Here is a 21,260-nt window from a genome sequence, read left to right on the forward strand (position 1 = left end):
TATTGATTTACAGTGTTTACATATGCTGAAAAAAATGTTACTCAAAAATAGAAGTTTCACTGTTATAGTAATTTATGGATCAATTCAGGTACTCTCTGGATTCAGTTTCAATCAATTCAAGCCCAGAAGCCTTGTGCAAAAATAACATTAGCATATTTATACAAAACCATAATTTACAACAGTTTAAATTATTAATGTATCTGGCCAGTAGATTTTTCATTTTTCTTTTAGCTGACAGTACTCTACAGGGCTTTTTTTAATACATAAAACTTATCAGAAAATATATACATACATATTTTATACACACATATTTATAAATAACTTTCACTATTCTCTAAAACAGGTACTTTAAAATCTTCTGAACAGCAACACAAAATTTATAAGTACATGAATTTTAAACCAAAGCAAAAGATATTTGAAATTAACATTTAAATGACATTTCAATTAAAAAGTAAACATTACCTGGGGAAATTCTTACTTGTTTTATCTTTGAACATTCTAACTTATTTCACTGCTTAGTAATTACAGCTACTAACAGACCATAATTTACATAATAGCATCAGGTTTAGGTATTAAAACTAAAATTTCCATTTCGTGGAAGTTCCATTAAAAAGTTAATTGTTTCACACACAAGATACCTCTTTAAGCCCTGGTATACAGCAAAGCAATATAACCTGAATCAATACACTATTAAAATGTCATGTCTATCTTAAAATATATCAGGAACAGAGTAACAAATGCTATGAAAATACCTCAGGATATAAAAACCCAACTATTAAACAGAGGACAAAGATTCAGTGGCATCAGCATGCTGAAACACAGCCTACTGTTCTGGCTGTGAGAAATAAAGCAGGTGGACCAAAAAAAAAGCCCTGTGCACAGAACTATTCACAGTCACACACAAAGCATTTATTACTGCATCTATCACTTCTCTCTACAGTCATGCAATCCCTAAATCAATTTTAAAAAGTGTTTTGTGCCCACAAGCTCCTGGAAGAGACTGAAATGAAGTAAACAAAATGAGATAAATTTCTGAAAATAGATCGGAAGTAGATACTTACTACAAACCTACTATTCACTTTTTCTAGAATTCTTTTTTCATTCAGAGCCATTGATTCTCCTTTCCTCTTCTTTATTCTCTTTTTTTCTAGCTTTTTGCAAGCATACATTTTTCCTGTCGCCCGTACTTGACAGGCACACACCTACAAAAAGAAGGATGGTGTGTCAGAGATGCTTGAGGTTTTTTAGAATTTTTATTTTAAAGAAGTTTAAATTTTAGTTTCTTTTCAAACTCTTCAGTGCTCTCAGAAAATGATGGTCTGTAAGCATCAACACAGAGCCTTCACTCAGGAAACAATTTTAAAGGTTCACAAAAACTGTAACCAAAGTAGAAAAAGTGATTATACAGAGGCAAACACATTTCTGTTGGAGTTGGATTGTTTAGTAAAACTGTGGATCTTGTATTAGTGAAACAAGTGACTAAGGTAAGAGTATGTGTTGAGGACAAATATTCACATCACAATCAACTGGAGAAACCTAACGGTAATTTAGTAGCATGACTTCTTCAATATAGGGCTCTAGTTAAAGTACATATGGGGAGCAGTTCAATGAATTATAAACAGAATTAATAAAATCTATAGATTTTATTTTAGGTTCACTAATATTCTACATAATTAGCAAACTGAAACTAAATTCTCATTTCCAAACGAAATTTCTAAATAGAAGCAACTGTTGTCAGTCATTACAAGTTCTCTGCAGCTTTGTGCATGACCTAAAATGCTTAAACTAACACATTAAAACTGTTTGTATCAACAACAGTTTGCCAGGTGATGTGTCAAACATAGATTGATGGAGACAAGAGTTAAACAGCCTCTCCACTTTTTTTTTCCTTAAGAACTGCCTGGCAAAAAGATACTTCTGTACTCACCTCTCCAAATCCACCTTTGCCTAGTACTCGGTAATGCCTAAATGTGTGTTTGGTTACTGGCTGCCTGATTAACAGAAAGAAACAATTACTGAGACAGGAATTACAAATGCTAGTAATCCCTCCCCACCCCAAGGTCTGTCTTTATTTTCTCCTTTCTGTTCCAACATATTTCTGAACAAACGTTGCCTTAACCTCATGTAGAAGTACTATAATAAGCTGAATTTCAAATGAGAGTGGTGCTCTGCTTAGCAACGTGGGCTCCCTCATGTGGTCACCAGGCACTCCCAATAGCAGGAAGAAAAGCTGGTCAATTCGGCCCTTTGCTGTCTACAGTTAGAGCCTCATGTGTTCTCATCACAGTCAATTTATCACCTCCTGTTGCCTCCCTTAACTGACACGCTGACATGCAGACTGCATTTCAGTGGGATCACGCTTACAATGCCACATTTAAAAGGTAGACCACTTCTGATTTCACTTTGTTTTTTCACAAAAGAAGGAGTTGTGGTATGCAACAGCACTTCAACAGCCAAATTGTTAAGGTATTGATGTAGAGGAAGAGGAACAGATAACTGGAGGCAGTAGAGTTGTTGACCACTCTATGCTAAAACTCTCCTAAATGTGTCAGAGCAGGGCTATTACAAGTTAGAGGGTTTTGCTTTAAATGAACATTCACTGTTAATGCAGCTTTGTTCTCAGGACAACACATGGAGGTACATTTAGTAGAGAATTTGAGTAACTTCCCTAGTTTTCTTACTGGCTTTTGCTACCAATTCAGTAAAATAAAGACATTGGATAATTGGAATTTACAACAAAATCAGTGCTCAAGCACCTTAATGTTTGAATATGTGATTGCAATACCCAAGGGGGCTGAATTTGAATCAACTTGTAACAATTTCAGCCTTCTGAAAGAGCCTGGACAGTCAGTATTGATTTGAAAGTCCAAACTAGATTCTGAGTTATATATATATATATGTAACTCTTGCTATCTTGTAATTACTAGATCTGTATCTGTACCACCCTAAAAAACTTATTAGTTATCCAATCACCCAGTGGGTTATAATACTAGATTAATCTGCTTATTAACCACTAATTAGACCAAGTTTGAAACAAAAGGATGATAGCATTCCCAAGAAAGATTGGTATTCTACTGCACACTCGACAGCCAAACATTTCTGAATTTGCATTTACCTAATACCACTTATAGACTTAAGATTTACCACTTAAAGACTACCAGGCAAATAGTTCCATTGGAGTATTGGTTCTCTTCCTGTCCCATCAACATCAATCCATCTTGTCTTTCAGATCATAATTTCTTAGACAGGCAGTCTCATTCAGCTGTACAGCATTTCTAGCATAAAAATCAAAATTTGCCACAAAGCAAAACTAAATTATAACACAAACATTATAAATAAACTTACTTTTCCAGCCATTTCCACTGTAAGAAACGGGAAAAGTACACACTCTCCTGGTAAACTTCAAAAGGTCTTTTGCTTAGGTATTCATGGACAATTCTAGCAGGAAAATAAACAGAAAAATAAAATCCATTTTATTGTGAAAAAGGCTGATGAAGCAGGAAGTGCTATCAATCTATCGACATGTATTTAAACATATCGACAAAGCTGTAGGCAGAAAAACATTGCCACTGTGCTCTACAATGGTTTCAACCTGAATGTCTCACAGAGTGCCTGTCATAGAAAACTGTTCCTGTCAAAACAGTTACGAAGGCCAAACTGCTGCTACTTATAGGAACTAGACACTTTGACCTCTGCATTTTTACTGTCTTTAAACCCACTAAACATCAGCCTCTCAGCAGATATTTTACGCATGTATGACCCTGCAAATATGACCTCTGAAAGTATCTACAAGGTTTCACACATTCTTTGGAGACTGGTAAATAAAGTTTTATTCTAGGATTTGAAATTGAAGTACTAAATGCCATATCCAAACCTTGAACACCAAGTACCTTATCATTCCCTTAAATGAAACACACTAAGATGGAGGTGGGGAGGGAAACAAGTCAATCAAACTGCATTCAGGTATTTACTGGACAGAGGAAAGGGAATGACCTACATGAGACACTCCATTTGAGACATGTTTTACTAGGTGTTCTCACACAGCCCTTTCAATCTTATAATCTCAGGTTGTTACGAAGCATGCTTATAGCTGTTGCCAGGGAGATGACCCAAGCAGTGACAAAACCTGTAGTCATCCTTCAGACATGATGAAGCACGCCTTGAAGAACCAGAAATATTAGAAACATAAAGGCTTTAGAAAGACATGTAACACTCATAAACATGTACCATCCCTCCAAGAAAAGCCTCCCCTGCTACTACTGCGTGAAATATCACTTCGTGACTGCAGAACAAAACCAAGTTGCATCGTTTTGTGTTAATTATCACAAGTGATCCTCTAATCAGCCATCTTAATGGGAACATAAGTGCTGGCCTCAGTTAAACCTGTTTTCAAGAATCTTAAACAGTGTAACATTGTTCAGAAACCTTTCAAGCTTCAACTTGTAACTTCGTATTTCTCTGAGTACCTTCACCACGGAAGAGAAGTCACTCAAAAAAGTAAGAATACAATAAAGAGAAATACTATTTAACTTATAGAATTCTTGGTAGCAGATAACAGTGTGATTTTATGCAAAAGTAGCATTAAAGAAAAAGCTCTGCAAAAGTGAAACATCTAAATCCCATCTGAAGGAAATCTAGTCCTTTAATAAATCTGTTCCAAGTTTCTTACTTATGCTCATTTCAGGGACTAAATACTTCTGGGAATAACAACTTCATCTTTCTCTTTTCTTAGAAACACAATTTTCTCTTGTAATTCTCAAATTTAGCACTAAGCATTTTTAACTTACCTAGTACAGTCCATAAAAAGATCCTTAGAAGGGTTCTTTTCCAGTCTTGCTTTACATTCATTTACTGTTTCCTGAGGTATTTCTGGCAAATGTGCTGCAGACTTAACATAATAAAAAAGAAAGGAAAGCAACACTGAAAGCATGTAAATCAATAGCTAAACTAAAAGTTTTGTATTCAAGGTGAAATTAAATTTTTTAATATTGGAAAAGGAAAGGAACAGTTTGACTAAAGAGAAAATCAAGAAAGTCATATTTAAGCAAAATTTTTATTTATTTCCTGTTACAGAACAATACATTGGAAGTTATTACAGTTGTTTACTATTCCAGTATCTGGGGAAATAATCTTGGCAATAAGTCAAATTTCTTTTTCTTTCCATAAGCCTACCACCAAAAAAGCAAGTCACCTATTTGGCTTGGCAGGATGGAAAGAAGGAGAAAGAAACACAAAGACAGGCTGGGAAACTGTTTCAAACCAGACCAAAGAAATCTGGGGTTTTTTGAAAAAAAATGTACATGACTTATGGCAGCCCCAAAGAAATTCTCAAAAAGATGTGGCAAATTTATATTCTATCTACTTTTAAGGCATCTTCAAGACCTTTTGTATAAGATGACCAAAACAAGAGAAGCAGAAGGAGCATCTATTCATAAAGAGCAAACATCTAATTATATACCCACAGAAAAGCTTCCACTGCATACAAAAAAAAAAAAACAGACTCTTGATAAATGCAAAAACTCAGCTATTAATGATTACCATGAAAAACCAGAAGTAACAGAATGCTTCAGAAGAAAACAGCATTTCCCTTTTTAAAACCTGAAGCAATTCTGAAAATTTACAGCAAACTAACCAAGGCCACACAGGAGTCTAAAAGACTTCAGACTTCTTCAGACTACAAAACTCTGAGTTAATTTAAGTTTCCTTCTAGGTGTTAAATGGAAAATAAGTTGTAATTGTAGTAGTTATAAAAGCAGAAATCAGTCAAGTTTTCTGCTCAAATTGATTGAGCAGAATTTTAGAAGGCAGCACACCTCTCAGAAAAGAAAAAAATGGGATTAATGAAGTTTGGAAGTCAATTTACTAAAAACAATGCAACCACTGAGATCTCTCTATTTATCTGACACTTACAAAGTGCTTGAGAAAATATTTCACAATATATTTACCCCATTAGTGAAGTACGTCTCTAAAACTTTGAGGCCACAGTCTATGCGCTTTTCATCTGAAGATACCTCATATTCTGCCTAGGGGAATGGAATTGAAAATTATATTATGTTCAGAGCCACTTGGCATCTTTTACATGATGATAGGTAAATTTTATCATGAATAACACAATACTCCTAATATAAAAGGAACAGAAGGCTATAGAGTGAAACATGTATGAGGAACAGTCCTAGGGAAAAAAACAAAGCATATGGAATTTAATCTTTGGAAAACATACAAAACCTAGAAATTGATCTAAATGCAATTACAGAAACAGCATCCTAGAGGTTAAACTAGATCAATCGCAATGAAATAGTATTTGTGTAGTATTGTAGGACAGAATGACCCCGATGTAAAACAATTAAGAGTGCAATAATCAGCTTTTTCTTCACTGTAATTTTTTCCCTTTGTGTATTATTCTTTTGTTACAGTCTTGGGTAACACCAGGATAAAACTACTTTCTACAAGCTTATAAATGAGCTCTAAACCAAACCCTACATCATTCTTTGAAAAAATAAAACTGAGTAGATACAAATTTTTTAAGTTTTTGACTTAGTAACATCTGATACTGAGATGTAGAAAAAAAGAATTGTGCAATACAGTGCATTTTCCAGATAAACAACTGGCAGCTGAACAGAGCTCCAGAAGTAGCTACTTACAGAAAAAAACCCACAACCAACAAATCATCACACAGATACTACTATTGAAAAACTCCAAAGACTCCTTACTATTCATAATTTTAAGGAATAATCTAGAAGCAGACATCAGAAGTTACAACATTTAAAGACAACACAAAATCTGAGGGAAGATGAATTACAAAAGAGCAATCTCAAACAGCAACATGTATTAGGTTCGTGAGCTGGGCCAACTCAATCAAAGCTTATTTCATATTTCAGAATGTAAATGCATGCACTCAGGAACAAAGAATACATGGCAGACTTCCAGAATGGAGGACTGTATCAAACAAAACAACAGTTGGGCATATAGGAATCTCATTGGAAATTCCACGTAATTGATCTAATCAGAAGTTATTTACCTTTATAAAGAAAACTAGAACACTAAAAAATGACAGTTCAAGAATCAAACACACATACAATACTGGAAATAACAGAATCCCTGATTTCCAGTTCTACAATTAATCACAACTCATCCACACTGACTCACTACTAAGTCATCAACATCTTTTTCTGCTGAGACATTATGGTATCACCTACTTCAGCACAGTACTCAAATCCATCAATCCAAATGCAAGCCATCATTTTGGCTAGTTCAATTTCACGACAAAAAGTCTAATGGTAAGGAAGTCTTCCGCAAGAGCAGAATCAACCTGAGCAGGTCAAAAAAGTTCATCATCCTGAAGTTCAGCAGCGCACTTAGTACCTTTAACACTAATTTCATACAAATAGTTAGGCATACTGACTTTAAGTGGATAGTGCAATTTAAAAGGAAGTTTGAGAGATGGCCTTTCCAAATAATTCTGTTACTTACAGGGAAGTTGAGCTGTCACCCATTCCTTTCCCTGTGTGAGTAACCTTGTCCCAAGCTAGTGAAATGAGTCACTAGACTGGATAACTCTAATTCCTCACTTTAACATCTGTCACTTATATTCAATCATTTCACAACTCTTCTTTTTTAATCAGTAAAGCCAAGCTGACTCCAGACTTTTAGGTCACACCTTCCCAAAAACTGGAGCTTACCAGATTCAGCATTCAGTACAGGTAGACAACGTAGTATTGTACTACCTTGATCTTGGACTCCTGAAATAATCACACTGCTGAAATCACATTGCTTCATGTAAAAGAGTCAGAAAACTCTATTAACTAAGATGCAAGGATTTTCAGGCTATGACATTTCATTTTTGCAATTTTTTTTTCCAGAAGATTAAGTCCAAAATTTCTTTAACATTTTAAAAAGCTAAACGTGGCAAAACACTACAAAAACCCCACAACCTCAGCTTTTTCTTCCTGTATTGCCTTCCCAAGAATACAAAAAAAAAACCCCTCAACCCCCAAAAGAACTTGAACAAGCTTGCTGAAGTCCAGTCGACAAGAGGAAATCAGGCTAACTCAGGAACCATCTATAAGAGATAGTAAGAATTTTATCTCATATCCTTTATCTCACATCAACAGAGCATGCCAGTTTCAGATCACGAGTCACCAAATAAAGGTCATTTTGTTTCAGCAATTCCCAAGCATAATTCCTCACCCTGATTTTTCAAATGGAAGTTAAACAACAAATTTTAAAAAAAGTAAATTGTGAAACCATCCCTTACATCAGATTACCTCAGCTATGCCAGTCTTTGTTAATTCTCAGAAGTGTTGCAATCCAGACATTATAGGTTGCATATTTCAAAACAATTCAAATTTTTCAGTTAGTGAAAAACAGTTACTTCTTAGAGACAGTTTTACCTGAAAAATGACATCTGTAGAGCAAAGACACCTGCCTTACAGTCATGCCTAAGATTCATTCTCTTTCATCCCACCAAAGATTCTGCTACTCCTTATCTGAGTTTTTAAGGATTAAAATGTGTGCAGGAGTTGTAACACATCCACAGTTGTCAGTGCATTGCACTCATTAAGGACTCTGGTTTATATTCACTTCAGGAATGAAAGCTCCACTATTCTGGATTTCCATTCAATCTGTTCAGTCTCCAAATGTCAAACTAATCACTGGAATTTGGTGCTAGAACAGCTCCTGGGAGTCACAAAAATGAAACACACCTGGGAAGTAAGCCCAGTTGCACACAGACTCATTGACAAATATAAACAATTCCACTTATTTGACACTCAAATTCCTTTTTAGCTGATCTAGTGCCTCAGTTTTCACTCCCACAGGGGAAGGAAGATACAGTGAAATGGGGGGCACAGCAATAATCCCATGTACTTCCTTACACCCTGCCTCTTTCAGAGCCATCTTGCATTCCAGTATCATAGTTTGGGATGCATGCAAGCAGCAGCACTACCCTGCTTCTGTGTTCTTTGGTCATTTGTTCTCTGAATGTAAGAACAAAAATGGCTGGAATGAGAAAACCTGTTCTTTCAACAGCAATCTCAGTTTAAGACTGTATCTAATTGCTCTTGGATTAACTGTGAGGGACAAAGAATCAAAAGCTCTGAGCTATTATTCTCTCCTTTTAAGGGCTGTTTTGTGCCTGCCTAATCTTCTCATTACTTTCCCCCTCCCCAACAGGGTTTTGCACTGAGGATTTTTTACAAAATATAGCTGTGGGCCCACTTCCTTCCTCCCCTTGTTCTTCAGCATTAGATATCAAGATGTAAATATAGCAAGACTTTTTCCCTTAGTCTCTAAAAATCTGGTTTTTCTCCTTCCATAGATGGCTCTCTAAATTTCCATCTCCATTGTATTGTTTTTAATTAGCACATGCTGTGTAGCCTAGGGCTTTCCATGCAAGTTGCAACATTTTTAAGTCTGTTTATAACATTTTGAAGTCTGAGTATAGCAAGCAATATTCATAACACAGACATCCTTTCAGGCTCTAGAAGCCAAGCAGCACATCTTTCTAAAATTGTTTCTGTCTTTCCCATCATGCCAATTTCTGTAGCTCTGACCATAACAAGATGGCAGAGACTTTATAGCAAACATTAAACATCTTCCTTTAAGTAACAGAGACAATTTTTTGACACCCATCAGAAGTTACAGTTTTACAGCTGGCACAGAGTAGAACACAATATGTTTTCAAGTACGCAGCATTAGGAAACTGAGGTGTGTCGAGAAAATTAATAAAATGGTTGTGTGCTAACCCCAGTAGGCAGCTAAACCCCACACGGGCGCTCACTCACTTTCCCCCACTAAAAACCAGAAGGCGAGAAGTGAGAAATCTTGCAGCTTGAAATAAAGACAGTTTGATAAAGCAAAGATGCAGGTAAAAGCAAAGCATAGTAAGAAATTAATTCATTTCTTCCCATTGGTAGGGAGATATTTGGCCATTTCCAGGAAAGCAGGGCTTCATTCTCATGCATAACAGCTAGCTGGAAAATTCTAACTTCCGCCCTTCCTCCTTCTTTCCCCCAGCTTTTATTGCTGAGCACAGCACAATATGGTATGGGATATTCCTTGGGCTCAGCTGTCCTGGCTGTGTCCACTCCCAACTTCTTGTGCACCATCAGCCTCCTCACTTCTAGGACAGCATAAGAAACACAAAGGCTTTGACACTGTGTAATCACTGTTCAGCAAGAACTAAAACGTCTTTGTTATCAACATTGTTTCAGTCTAAAACCCCAAATATAACACAAAATGATCTATAATGAAGAAAGTTATCCCAGCCAAAACCAGGACAAAAATCAAATATTTACATACAAGAAAATATAAGCAACTGCCTTCTGATAGCCACCGCCCATTTCTCACTGCTTACCACTGCATCCAGAAATTCAATGCATCTTTTCAAATCTGGTCTGGAATCACAGAACTGTCTGAAGAGAAGTCTTCCTATTGGTTGTTTGTCACAAAGCTGGTTATAGTCTCTTTCTGGGAAAAAAAATATAAATATCTTTATTTATTTTTATTTTTGTAATAGGATGGTCATTACTCCCGTTTAAGGTCAGAAAAACATTATTAAAAAGAAAAGATTTTACATGAACATATTTATCAAAGATACCATAAATATGCAATGATCCCAAAGAATAGTGAAACACTCTTCAGTCACATCTGTGTTCTATAGACTATCCCATTTACTAAAAACACATTGAATTATACGCTTGAGCTTCATTTAGGTTAGGGTGCAGAAAACAACCATACTGTGAAACAGCAATACCAAAGCAAACAAAATTGTTTGGAAAGAGGGAATACAAGATAATAACAGAAAAGGTTAAAAAAACTATTACAAGACATTAAGGAAAAGGGTAAAATATATTACCATCAATTTATAACATGATTACTTTTTCTAATTCAAGGTTTTGTAAATCTATTCTTTAGGAACAGTTCCCTTTAACAAACAAGGAGCTGTGATACAGCTTTTATCTTCTCATAAATTCTCCATCATATTAGAAGTTTAATAGCTTTTTTTTTTTTTTAGCATTTAGAAGCAAGACAGAATCCTTTCCATTAACAGCACCAACCAAACTCTTACCCTTCTCTCTCAAAAGAGTCAGACAGAGCATTTATTCTACAGGCCACTCACCGATAGAGCACCGAATACCCTCACAGTGACTGACAGGGGGCAACTTCAGCATCTCTTTCCATTTTTTACTACGTCCACTCCGTTTGCCTAGAAGAAAATATGAATAATGTAAAACAAAATACTATGTCAGAATAAAATTGAACATAACCTTAACAGAATAAAATTAGGTCAGATGTACACAGATGTGTCAGACTACTTTTCATGCCTAGAAAGAAATCCATCTACAAGGACATCTAAACCAATAACAAATGTGATATAAAAGAACTTGCAAGCATTTTTTTCATGTTTCATGTAAAGTCTTTTCCAACTCAAATATTTCACATTTTGGCTGCATATCTAGAGTATCTCTGCAGAGAAAAGGCAAATATCTAGTATTTTGAAAATCACAAACAAAACTGTTACATCGAAGACAGAACCTAAAGAATTTTGAGAATTATCTCTCAACCATGGTAAAGAATGGAAGAAAATAAAGTTGAGTAACAAAATACCAAGACCAAAGTTCTTAAACACATTTTTGAATAATAAAGTTGTACTTAAATATTCTCTCTTTAAGGGCAGTAATAGTAGTAAGAGTAGACCCCACTAATAAATGAGAGGGCATAGCTCAAATACACACCATTTATTCTAGACCATACAAGGATACCGGGAAGAACTTAGCTGTTGTAAAACTTAGATATTTCCAGTGCTTCAGATTTCACACCACTAGTATTGAATTAGTATTGATTTTAAAAAACTACCACAGTATTTTTCTCAGTTTCTAAAAAAATATATCTGTGCTACATTTTCTATGTTATATTGGACTTCCAGCACACTACCTTGGCCAATTTCATTTACAGAAGACATTCATGCTTATCAAAAAAGCAAAGGTAGACACAGGAACATATACACACTTTCAGACCCAAAATATTTCTGTGAAAGAGGAACTTAGTGCTGCAAAGTATTTTAAAAGATTTTACTAAGCAATATGATCAGATGCATTTCCACATGAGAGAGCAGTAGCAAATCTGCACAGAAGCTTTCTAACCGTACCAAAGCAGTACATGCTGCTAACCACAATGGGACAAAAAGGAAGGGAGTTACCCATGTAACCTGAATAGAAACTAAGCAGCAAAGGGTACCAAACTCTTTCAAAATTAAATCGTTAGGGTGAAAGGAACTACCATCTTCAGATAAGAAAATATGTATTTTAAAAAGCCCCTCTTTACTCAAACATACAGCTTCTTGAACCATTGCACCAATGCAGTTAGATCAGTCCCAGCTTAGTGTGCCTTGGCTCATATCAAATTTATTGACATCTTACTGTGCTGCTGCAACAAAACCTTCTCAAATCTAGTATCCCTAGAAAGGTAAAAAAGTAAGGAATAAAACACCTATAAACACTGGGTTGTGGACATTATTTGAACTGACACCTACTCTCTAAAAAAACCCAAACTTAATCCGCACTTCATTTTCTAATAATCACTTTGCAGGTCATTTGCCTTCCAAAAAGTTTTATAATACAAAATATGGAATCTACTTCCCACCCCATATTTCAAGCAGTACCAGAACTAAGAACGAGGCTGTAATTACCAGCATCATTAAAACACTATTTTAACTCTATTTTGACTATTTTAACAAAATATTTTTGATCTTAAAAAGAAGTTGAATATATATTTGAAGAAAATCAAATGACACAAAGCATACAGCCTTTCTAAGAGAAACTGAACACAAAGAATATCAAGGGATATTAACATAGATAGCCTATACACATACATTGAATAACAATGCCTGGGTATAGATTATGTGATCATGAAAAACAATGTATAGAAGTGTCAGTTTCAGCCATGCAACTGAAAAATAAACTAAGCTGCAAGGTCCACAGAAGTTACATTTCTTCTGTTAGAAACTGTCCAGACTCAATTGTGCATGACACTATACAATCAGTACTGATCAAGAATGATAAAGCGAACCCAAATTCATATCACAATGCTGTCTGGAAAATGTAAAATGAACTGTGATATATATCAAGAATACCATCTTCTGAAGCACTGTCAAGGAAAAAACCCAACCCATCCCAACCCAAAAAAAAAGGAGAGGTTCACTGGTGCATCATACTTCAAGTCCAACACAAAAAGTGCTGTATTTGCCCAAATATTTGGCCAGTTACTTACAATGTGACCATTATGAACTTCATTTTACAAAAAAAGACCACATATTAGAATGCAACTGAATTCACCATCCTACAGAAGTCAATAAAGGCTACATATAATTTATTAATGATACACAAGAATCAAGTGCTTAGCCGTATCAGCTAAATCAACATGCTCTCATTTTTCTCTGAACTGAATGTTCTTGTATTTACAGCAAATGCACTGAAAAAGTCTGTAGGTCCCAGTAATGTAAAGAGCCACTTCTGGTAAAAGTTAAGGCAGGAGGCCAATTTGTTTGTCACATTATTCCCTAATTGCAAAACCCTTTTCCATTTCTGAGGCAGTTTAAAAGAAGTATCAAACCAAATTATAACAGTTGTGGTTTGAAAGTGTCTTAATATTGATTTCAGAGCTTCTATTCTGGATCTCATTCTAAAACACTTCAGTTAAAATTCTTCCAGAAGGACCAACAGCTCACTTTCCAACAGAACAGCCAAAAAGCCATCAGGTTAAGGTGCTTTCTGGTTGACCTCTGCGGCGCAGATGAATTACCGCTTTTGCCTCTTTCAGATGGAATCACTGCTAAGAGCAATGTCCAGCTTGAAGCAACTCATCTTGTACAAAGAAAAGGGTGGATGCAGCAATATACCATTACAGTGAAGAGAAACTTGAATTACATTTTCAGGTACACAAGAAGCTTACCTTTTCCTCCTCCCCAAGTTACTTCTTAGAGTTACAATTTCAACATTGAACTCTTTTCCCATTTTTGCTTCTTAAAAAGATACATACTAAATTCAGTTAGATCACTGCACTAGAATATGGTATGGGAAAAATGTTTAGATGTTTTATTTCAACTTTTTTTTTAAACTTCAGAGAAATATTTGAAAAATGTATGTAAGGCAATGTAGTTGGCTTATTCATCAGTAAAACCACAACTAGTTGCAAAAAAAGAAACTGCTGTAGCTGCAACCTATGTCAAGAAATAAGAATATGTTTCAAATCCTCAGATGCACTTCTCAAAGCCACAGAGATTTTCCTTGCAGACCTGATCTGCAGACTGACTCTCATTTCAGTGAGCACAATGTTCACCGACTATTATTAAGACCATTTTCCTTGAGACAAAAAATTTGTATTCTGTCACGCAGAATCCTACTTTACTGGCTACTACACTGACACTGAGATTCTGGCATGGAGTTTTTTGGGGACATCTGTGCTTCAGCTCTCCCTGTACAGGGCAAGCACCGTGTGTCTGAGGCTGAGAAGCACTGAGAGGCTGAGAATCACACAGCTCTATAGCATTCGGGTGCACGATTGCTACAACTTCATTCTTGCAAAACTGATTCCACAAACCAGATTGTCCGATACCAGCTGAGAAATTCATGCTAGACCACACCCAGATAAGCTCTGAAAGCCTAAGACTGCAACAAGATGACAACCTACAGCACGCCTTTAGTGTATAAATCAAATCAATTGGTTCAAAGAAAAATGCAAAACAATTGATGCAGGAGCTCTACATCATCTACACTGAGACCCATGAAAATAAGCCGGGTACATACACTGCCTTAAAATATGTCTTTCCCATAGCAGAGGCCATTGCAGGCAAGTTTCCTAATAGATTTAAAACTCACATGAATTCAAATGTTCTCCTAGTTTCAGACACATTTTCCTTCAAACCACTCACAATAAAAAAAACCACAAAAATTCACAAAAAAAAAAAAATCAAAACATTCCATTTAACTACGGCCTTATGCTATACAGACATTTATAAACACTGTCCATTGGGTAACAAATTTTGATTTTATGCCCTTACTGGGCAAGATCCACCTTGAAGACACAAAAGAGTGCAGAATTAATACCTCAGCTTCTCAGATCAGACCGTAACACTGGAATAGCACCAAGCTCAGATTAGAAGACAAGCTCACACATACCATCACTTGAGGAAGGTTGTCATGCTTTCAATTCTAGAGACAGCTCATAAGGTTTGGGGGGTCACCACAACCTTCTCCTTTCAGCAGGTCAGATATATTTTCTGACATCTCTGTTCCTTCAAAAACACGCCTGGCCACAGCTTAACAACTACATTAAACAGAGTGACGATGCTTTTCTAGGGAGAAAGATTTTTTTTTTCTGCAGACATATGATAAATACAATCTGGCCAGTTCTCAGTAAACTTACAAGAATCACCTGGCTGAAAATTCAGGTTTCAGCACAAGGTCAGCACCTAACTCACCAACATTACAAAGGCCAAGGTACTTCTGAACGCAAACAGAAGCAAAAATGTAAGTAGTATAATAAATAAACAAAAGATATCTATAGATTACAGATTGTTATGGCATTTATAAGATAATAGTCCTCACATTCCTGGATTCAAGTACACGGAGTTGGACTTCAGCAAGGTAATACTCGAGTGCTCTCGCTCATCTGACTGTCAAGACAGTAACACTGCAAGCAGTTAAAAGCCCAGCTCTCTACGTGAACATTTGTGCCGTTTGTTTATGTACACAATCATTTATTGTTCCCACAGCTATAAGCACTCGAACAACTGGTTCTTCACATGGGCTCTCTATCCAGCTCCAGTGATCATGTGCACATGTAGGAATGCCAGTGCACACACGCTGCACAGCCTCTGCACCCCACCAATTAGGTGTGGAATAGAAAGCTTGTATCAACTCAAGTAAATGTAACTGATCTGAACCAAAATTTATTAATGTGTTCTCACAGTCAAACAATGTAACACCTGTGCATACCTTTCATTTTGAGATGTCTATAACAAATCAAGGACCGGGGCTTACTAAGGGAAAAAAACACCAGGAACATTGCAATTTTACAGTCAACTCAACAAACAAGGATTTTTTTATCATGCTAGTACACCAAGAGTGCAACAGATATTAAAGAAATAAAATTCCTTTAAGCTGATTGTGAAACCTCTATTGTAATAGCCACATTTGAAATAAGCAAAGCACCAGCGTGTATCAATAACTAGACCTCTCGTGTTGTGTTTATTTAGTAAATGTAATTATTTAAGATTCCAACATGCCCACATGCATTCTTCTTACAGTTCATTAAATAAAGGACAAAAAGGCAGACATTGTGCATAATTCTGTACAAACACAGGAAGACATGTTTCCTGCCACAATGAGTTTACAGCAATTTAAAGCACAATGCAATAAGAGTGCAATAGAACATAGGAGGTAAATGAGGGAAGAACTGATAACAATTAAAAGCAACTACAAAAACTCTCGGCACTCTCATGTTAAAATGCATATCTGCTGCTGGTAGACTTTCTGGGTATGACTGTCCCTTGCTTTCCCCCTTGTCCATACCCCTGAAATAATTAAAGAATTTAGTTCAGTTCAACAAATTAGAGTGATCTGAGCAATCTCTACAGAATTATCTTCCTAGTTACAAACACACACAAAATAGAATACCTTCCTTGTATCATCAACACTATACTGAATTATTACCTTATACTGCAAGCAAAAGTGGGATTTATTTTGCTTACAGAATTATTCCAATTGCTTTCAAGCCTAGACAGATAAAAATCACTACTTGAGTGGACTGCTTATTTTCTGTGAAGAGTATTTCATTACAACAATTTCGATACTGAAACAAGTATCTTGCAGGATTCACTTAAGCCAAACTGTGACCACATTCTGCTACTGAAAGGTTCCTTCCTTCTAAATCTATCCTTGGACAGCACCCATCAATTATCAAATCTGCAGGAGCTTACTGATCCATCTGAAAACTAACTTTGGGAAGAAAACCCCAAACCCAAAACACACAGCAACATAAGGAAAAAACACACCTCAAAACCCCACACACCCTAGATTGGTTCATGGATCCAGCTGGAAACTACCTCAACCATTCTGCAACCACAGGCTAGAACCATACAGCCAAGAGCTGGGGGGAAATTTGCTTGAGGCATGACCTTAATTTAGCCAAAATCAATCATGACACAGAGGATATTCTATGCATAACAGCAGACACAATTCTCACTCCCAAACTGCTCCTGCCATAGCAGTACAAATGAATTTTAAAGTGGATGCAAATGGGCCAGGTATGTTTAAAATGTACTCTTGGCGTGGATCCTCACGTGGAATAAACTGCCACTGACTTCAAAGGAACAATGTCTCTACCCTGTGGGTGCATTTTTTTGAGACTATTACTTAAGGCAATGAAAAAAGAAAGGCTCCTAAGCAGTTTAAAACATACAGGGATTAATTTCTTTCCTTCCCAACATCACAGACTATGTGTGGGATGCTGAAATGAATTTGGGGCTTGCATATATTCAAAGGATTTACTGGGAGTGACTGAAATAAAAGCAGAAGATATAAAGAGAAAAGTGAATATAAGATAAAAATTGGGAGTGAGGGAACTTTCTTTTTGTTTTTTTCCCAGAATAACCTTGTTTATATTTATTATTTCTCTCCATTTATGGGACAAATTCTTCAATATCCTTCAAGAGATACAAATTTCAAATATTTTTCTGCTGGGAAAAAAATGAATGTGTTAATTCCTCTGCTCTTGTACACAACTAGAAAACATACTTCTCCACATATATATACACTACTCTTTTACACATAAAGATGTGAGTAAGGAGAACATGGAATAGCTGGTGTGAAAGCTTGCAGTCTCAGTTCATATATCACTATCACTTAACGCTTACCTGGTTTTGTATCTCAGTTCCTGCACTTCAGCACTCATAAGATCAACTTTGAGTTTGCTTTATAATCTCTTGTTTTTCTACTGAGTCACTTGTGCTTGTTCCACCACTGGGTTCACCTTAAAAGGAAGTTTTCCCTTTTTCTTTCCCACATACAGGTTTCTCCCAAAAACTGATATACGCACAAGAGGGAAGAGCTGGATTGACACAGAGGACCACTTAACCCAGGGAGCTGGGACAGGGAATCCCAAAACACCTTGCACTGCAGCTGAACTGCAGTTTTCATCTGAAGGCAGATCCCTCCATGGACACGTCAGCTTTCAGCACAAGCAGGTCAACTGACAAACTGGACAAGGAAAGAAAAACTTCCAGTATAGCTCCTGACTCCTAAATCTTTCACCCATGATGTACCAAAGGGTACTTTGTGTCATCATATCATCTTCTAGTTGTAGGTACATTCAAGAATCATATATTATGTTATCACTAACACCCACATGTGCAAAGAACTGGGACTTGATTATTTACCAAATTGATTTAAAAGAAGATAAGGAATCCTGACGGTTTCCCTTCTTCACATAAAGAAGTGTTGCAGAACACTGTCTCTAGCAGAAGTTGCTAGAGACATTACAAGTCTTTAATGAAAAGAGACAAGCTTCTATTAAAATAGTGTTTTATTAAAAGTTACGAACATCCTCTTACAGACAAAATTTAAAGTTTTGAGGCGGGGGGGAAGCTGGGGTTTCATATGACCTGAAAAATGGAATTAGTAAACTCCTATAAACAGATGTTATCCTCATACAAATTGAATTAGAAGATTCACGCCTCTAATGAAATGAATCAACAGTAAGACTCTTAGTGAGAAGGTAGAAGGTAAGTAGTCTAGAAACAGACAGCAACAGCACTTTATTTATATTGAATAGGAGAAGAAAGTAGCAGGAAAATACTCATTTTACCTGAGTTCCTCACTCTCTAATAACATAGATCAAATTTACCTTCTACGCATCAAACCATATTTAAACGGTAGACATGAACCTCGCTGTTCAAGCTGTGCTGATTCTGCACACCTACAAATGTAAAATCCAAATGATATTCATATCCTAACAACACTCACATGCAGAACTATTAGAGTACCTAAAATTAGAAGAAAATTATGTGTACAAATCTGGGATCATGATTTTGATTCTTAAGTTTGGTTTATATGCTCAGGTAAGATTTGGTGTTTTTTATTGGGGATTTCTGAATTCTCATTAGGCATCTGCCATGGTCTTTCACCATAAGTGGACAGGTACGCAACATCTTTTATTCAGTTTCTATATTTGCAAAATGAAAATGACATATCTCTGGGGTTAAAAGACTTTGTAAGATGTATTCAAAGGTACAACCTCTTACTACTCTCATCTTCATCAAAAAAGAGTCTCAAGTTAGACTGAGACTAACCCATGTAAGCCGTAATTAAACCTCACTGATTTCTTCTGACATGCACGGCAAACGAAAAACAAGAGCACAGTAGTTTACATGTTATTTTATTTGCTGTTACAACTGATATATTTATCCAGATGAACACCTCTTACCCACACTGAGGAGAAGGATTACTGATGTGGCTCAAGCCTGTGCATGAAAATAAGTGCAGCTGCTATTGTATATTAGCTTTGGATTTTACTTTCTTCCACAACAAACACTAATTCTGGACTTTTCCATGCACCTCTCCATACACTATACAGTGAGATAATAGAAATGTGGGAAGGAAAGTAATTTGAAAGTCTGCTCTTCTGTCCCAGCTGTGAGGCCCTTTTAGCAAAGAATACATTTCAGTAAAACATCTATCTCACACACTAACATTGCAAATTGCCTTGCAGTCTATCAGGCACACAAGAATAGAGCTGGGACAGGGATTTTATGGAATGGTCTTGACAGATGGAGTAAACCAGACATCCCCAGACCAGCCAGAGCACGCAACAGACAGAAAATACTTTCATTTCAAGGAGTGTTTTGAAAAATGTGACATAAAAAGTACCCCATGCACAGGGATTGAGACATGAAAAGGTAAAAGACCTTCTACCAATTGATTAATGGAGTTCTAGAGTTTCAAAGACAGAATTCACATTTTTTGTGCATGCTTACATAACAGAGCCCAGGCCAATTGAAGGTACAAGGAGAGTAACAGATTATTACCATTACTTTTATAAGTTTCACATCAGGTAGAACTGATCTTCACATCAGCTGCTCTCAGACTTTCATTTAGTTCATTAAAATATCTTGTTTGGTCAGTTCTACCACTATAATTTATTTTAAACGTAGCGAAACCTTAACTAAAGAGGCAGCCTGACATTAAGCAGCCACTTAAAAGCCTCTGCAGATTACCACTCCGCTCTTTGTGGTGAGGGTTTGGGCACAGTAAAGTTTTGAGCCAGATTCCACTTTCCCTTCATTTCTCAGATCACTCCAATGCAAATTCCAAATACAGGCAGCACCACCACAGACATGTTACCGTCAGTGAAACCAGCCAAAACATGTCCTCTAGATTGAGGTGGTCTCTTCAGCTAAGGTTGGAAAATGGCCCAAAATTGTGATCACTGCTCTGTTTTTTAAACCCCACTTCAAAGTCAAAAAGCTGATTTTCCTCTCTTGCTGCTTAAGGCAAATTTAACTGGATACACATATGGCGTAAGTGCCAAACCCATTTAGAGTTGGAGGAACTTGCAAAACATACAGGGGCAGATTCTGCTGTTCTTACTCACTTTAAACAGCTCCAGCTTAACTAATGGGACTTCTCAACACAATTAAGACAAGCAGGATCCAATCCAAAAGAATATGCACATTTCATAGTTGAAAAACATACTCTGCACAAAGTACACTGGTAATCTGGGGAGACTTTCAAGTGGCCATTTAATGGACAGTTATATACACGAAAAAGCAGTAGGACAATCTTAGTTCAGGATGGATTTTTTAAACAGCAACCACGTGCTATACTAAAACTAATTATTTGCCCAAAGCGTTTGTTAGTTGAGGGGAGGAATCTTCAACTCAAGGTGTTCTAGGGAGTCAAACTGTAAGTGTCAATCCAATGGAAATAGCACACTTTTGTATCAGGATAATACAAAATATTCGACTGCAAAGTACAGGTCTCATTCAACAGCTACGTTTTTCTCAGGCAGGAATTTCAGCAAGATGGAGTGCAAGGTTTTTCCAGAGAAGATTTATGTCACTTTATCCTTTATATCCATATGCATATATATTTATGAACAAACTGAGAACCACAGATTAACGACCTTTTTAAAACATCCGGTAAAAACACTATTAGAATCAAGAAGGAAGGAGGAAGGGGTGTTTTTTTCAGATGAAAGCCACA

At 36.4% G+C, this 21,260-nt stretch overlaps 1 protein-coding gene across 2 annotated transcripts in view; it reads right to left on the minus strand.

Annotated features, from left to right (window-relative positions):
• Window positions 1-21,260, minus strand: part of GRK4 (G protein-coupled receptor kinase 4) — a 39,338-nt gene that overhangs the window by 17,624 nt on the left and 454 nt on the right. For both annotated transcript variants that reach the window (XR_001859814.1, XM_008645074.2), the window contains exons 2-8: window positions 11,120-11,206; window positions 10,355-10,467; window positions 5,946-6,023; window positions 4,788-4,888; window positions 3,346-3,438; window positions 1,928-1,991; window positions 1,062-1,202 (exon numbers count right to left, since the gene is read on the minus strand). Coding sequence is in view for 1 of the 2 variants with exons in the window: in XM_008645074.2 (XP_008643296.1) it covers window positions 1,062-1,202; window positions 1,928-1,991; window positions 3,346-3,438; window positions 4,788-4,888; window positions 5,946-6,023; window positions 10,355-10,467; window positions 11,120-11,206 (677 nt within the window). In the remaining variant the exon portion in view is untranslated. The remainder of the gene's footprint in view (window positions 1-1,061; window positions 1,203-1,927; window positions 1,992-3,345; window positions 3,439-4,787; window positions 4,889-5,945; window positions 6,024-10,354; window positions 10,468-11,119; window positions 11,207-21,260) is intronic.

Source organism: Corvus brachyrhynchos, unplaced genomic scaffold (assembly GCF_000691975.1).
Source record: "Corvus brachyrhynchos isolate BGI_N302 unplaced genomic scaffold, ASM69197v1 scaffold80, whole genome shotgun sequence".
Classification (NCBI taxonomy): Eukaryota; Metazoa; Chordata; class Aves; order Passeriformes; family Corvidae; genus Corvus; species Corvus brachyrhynchos.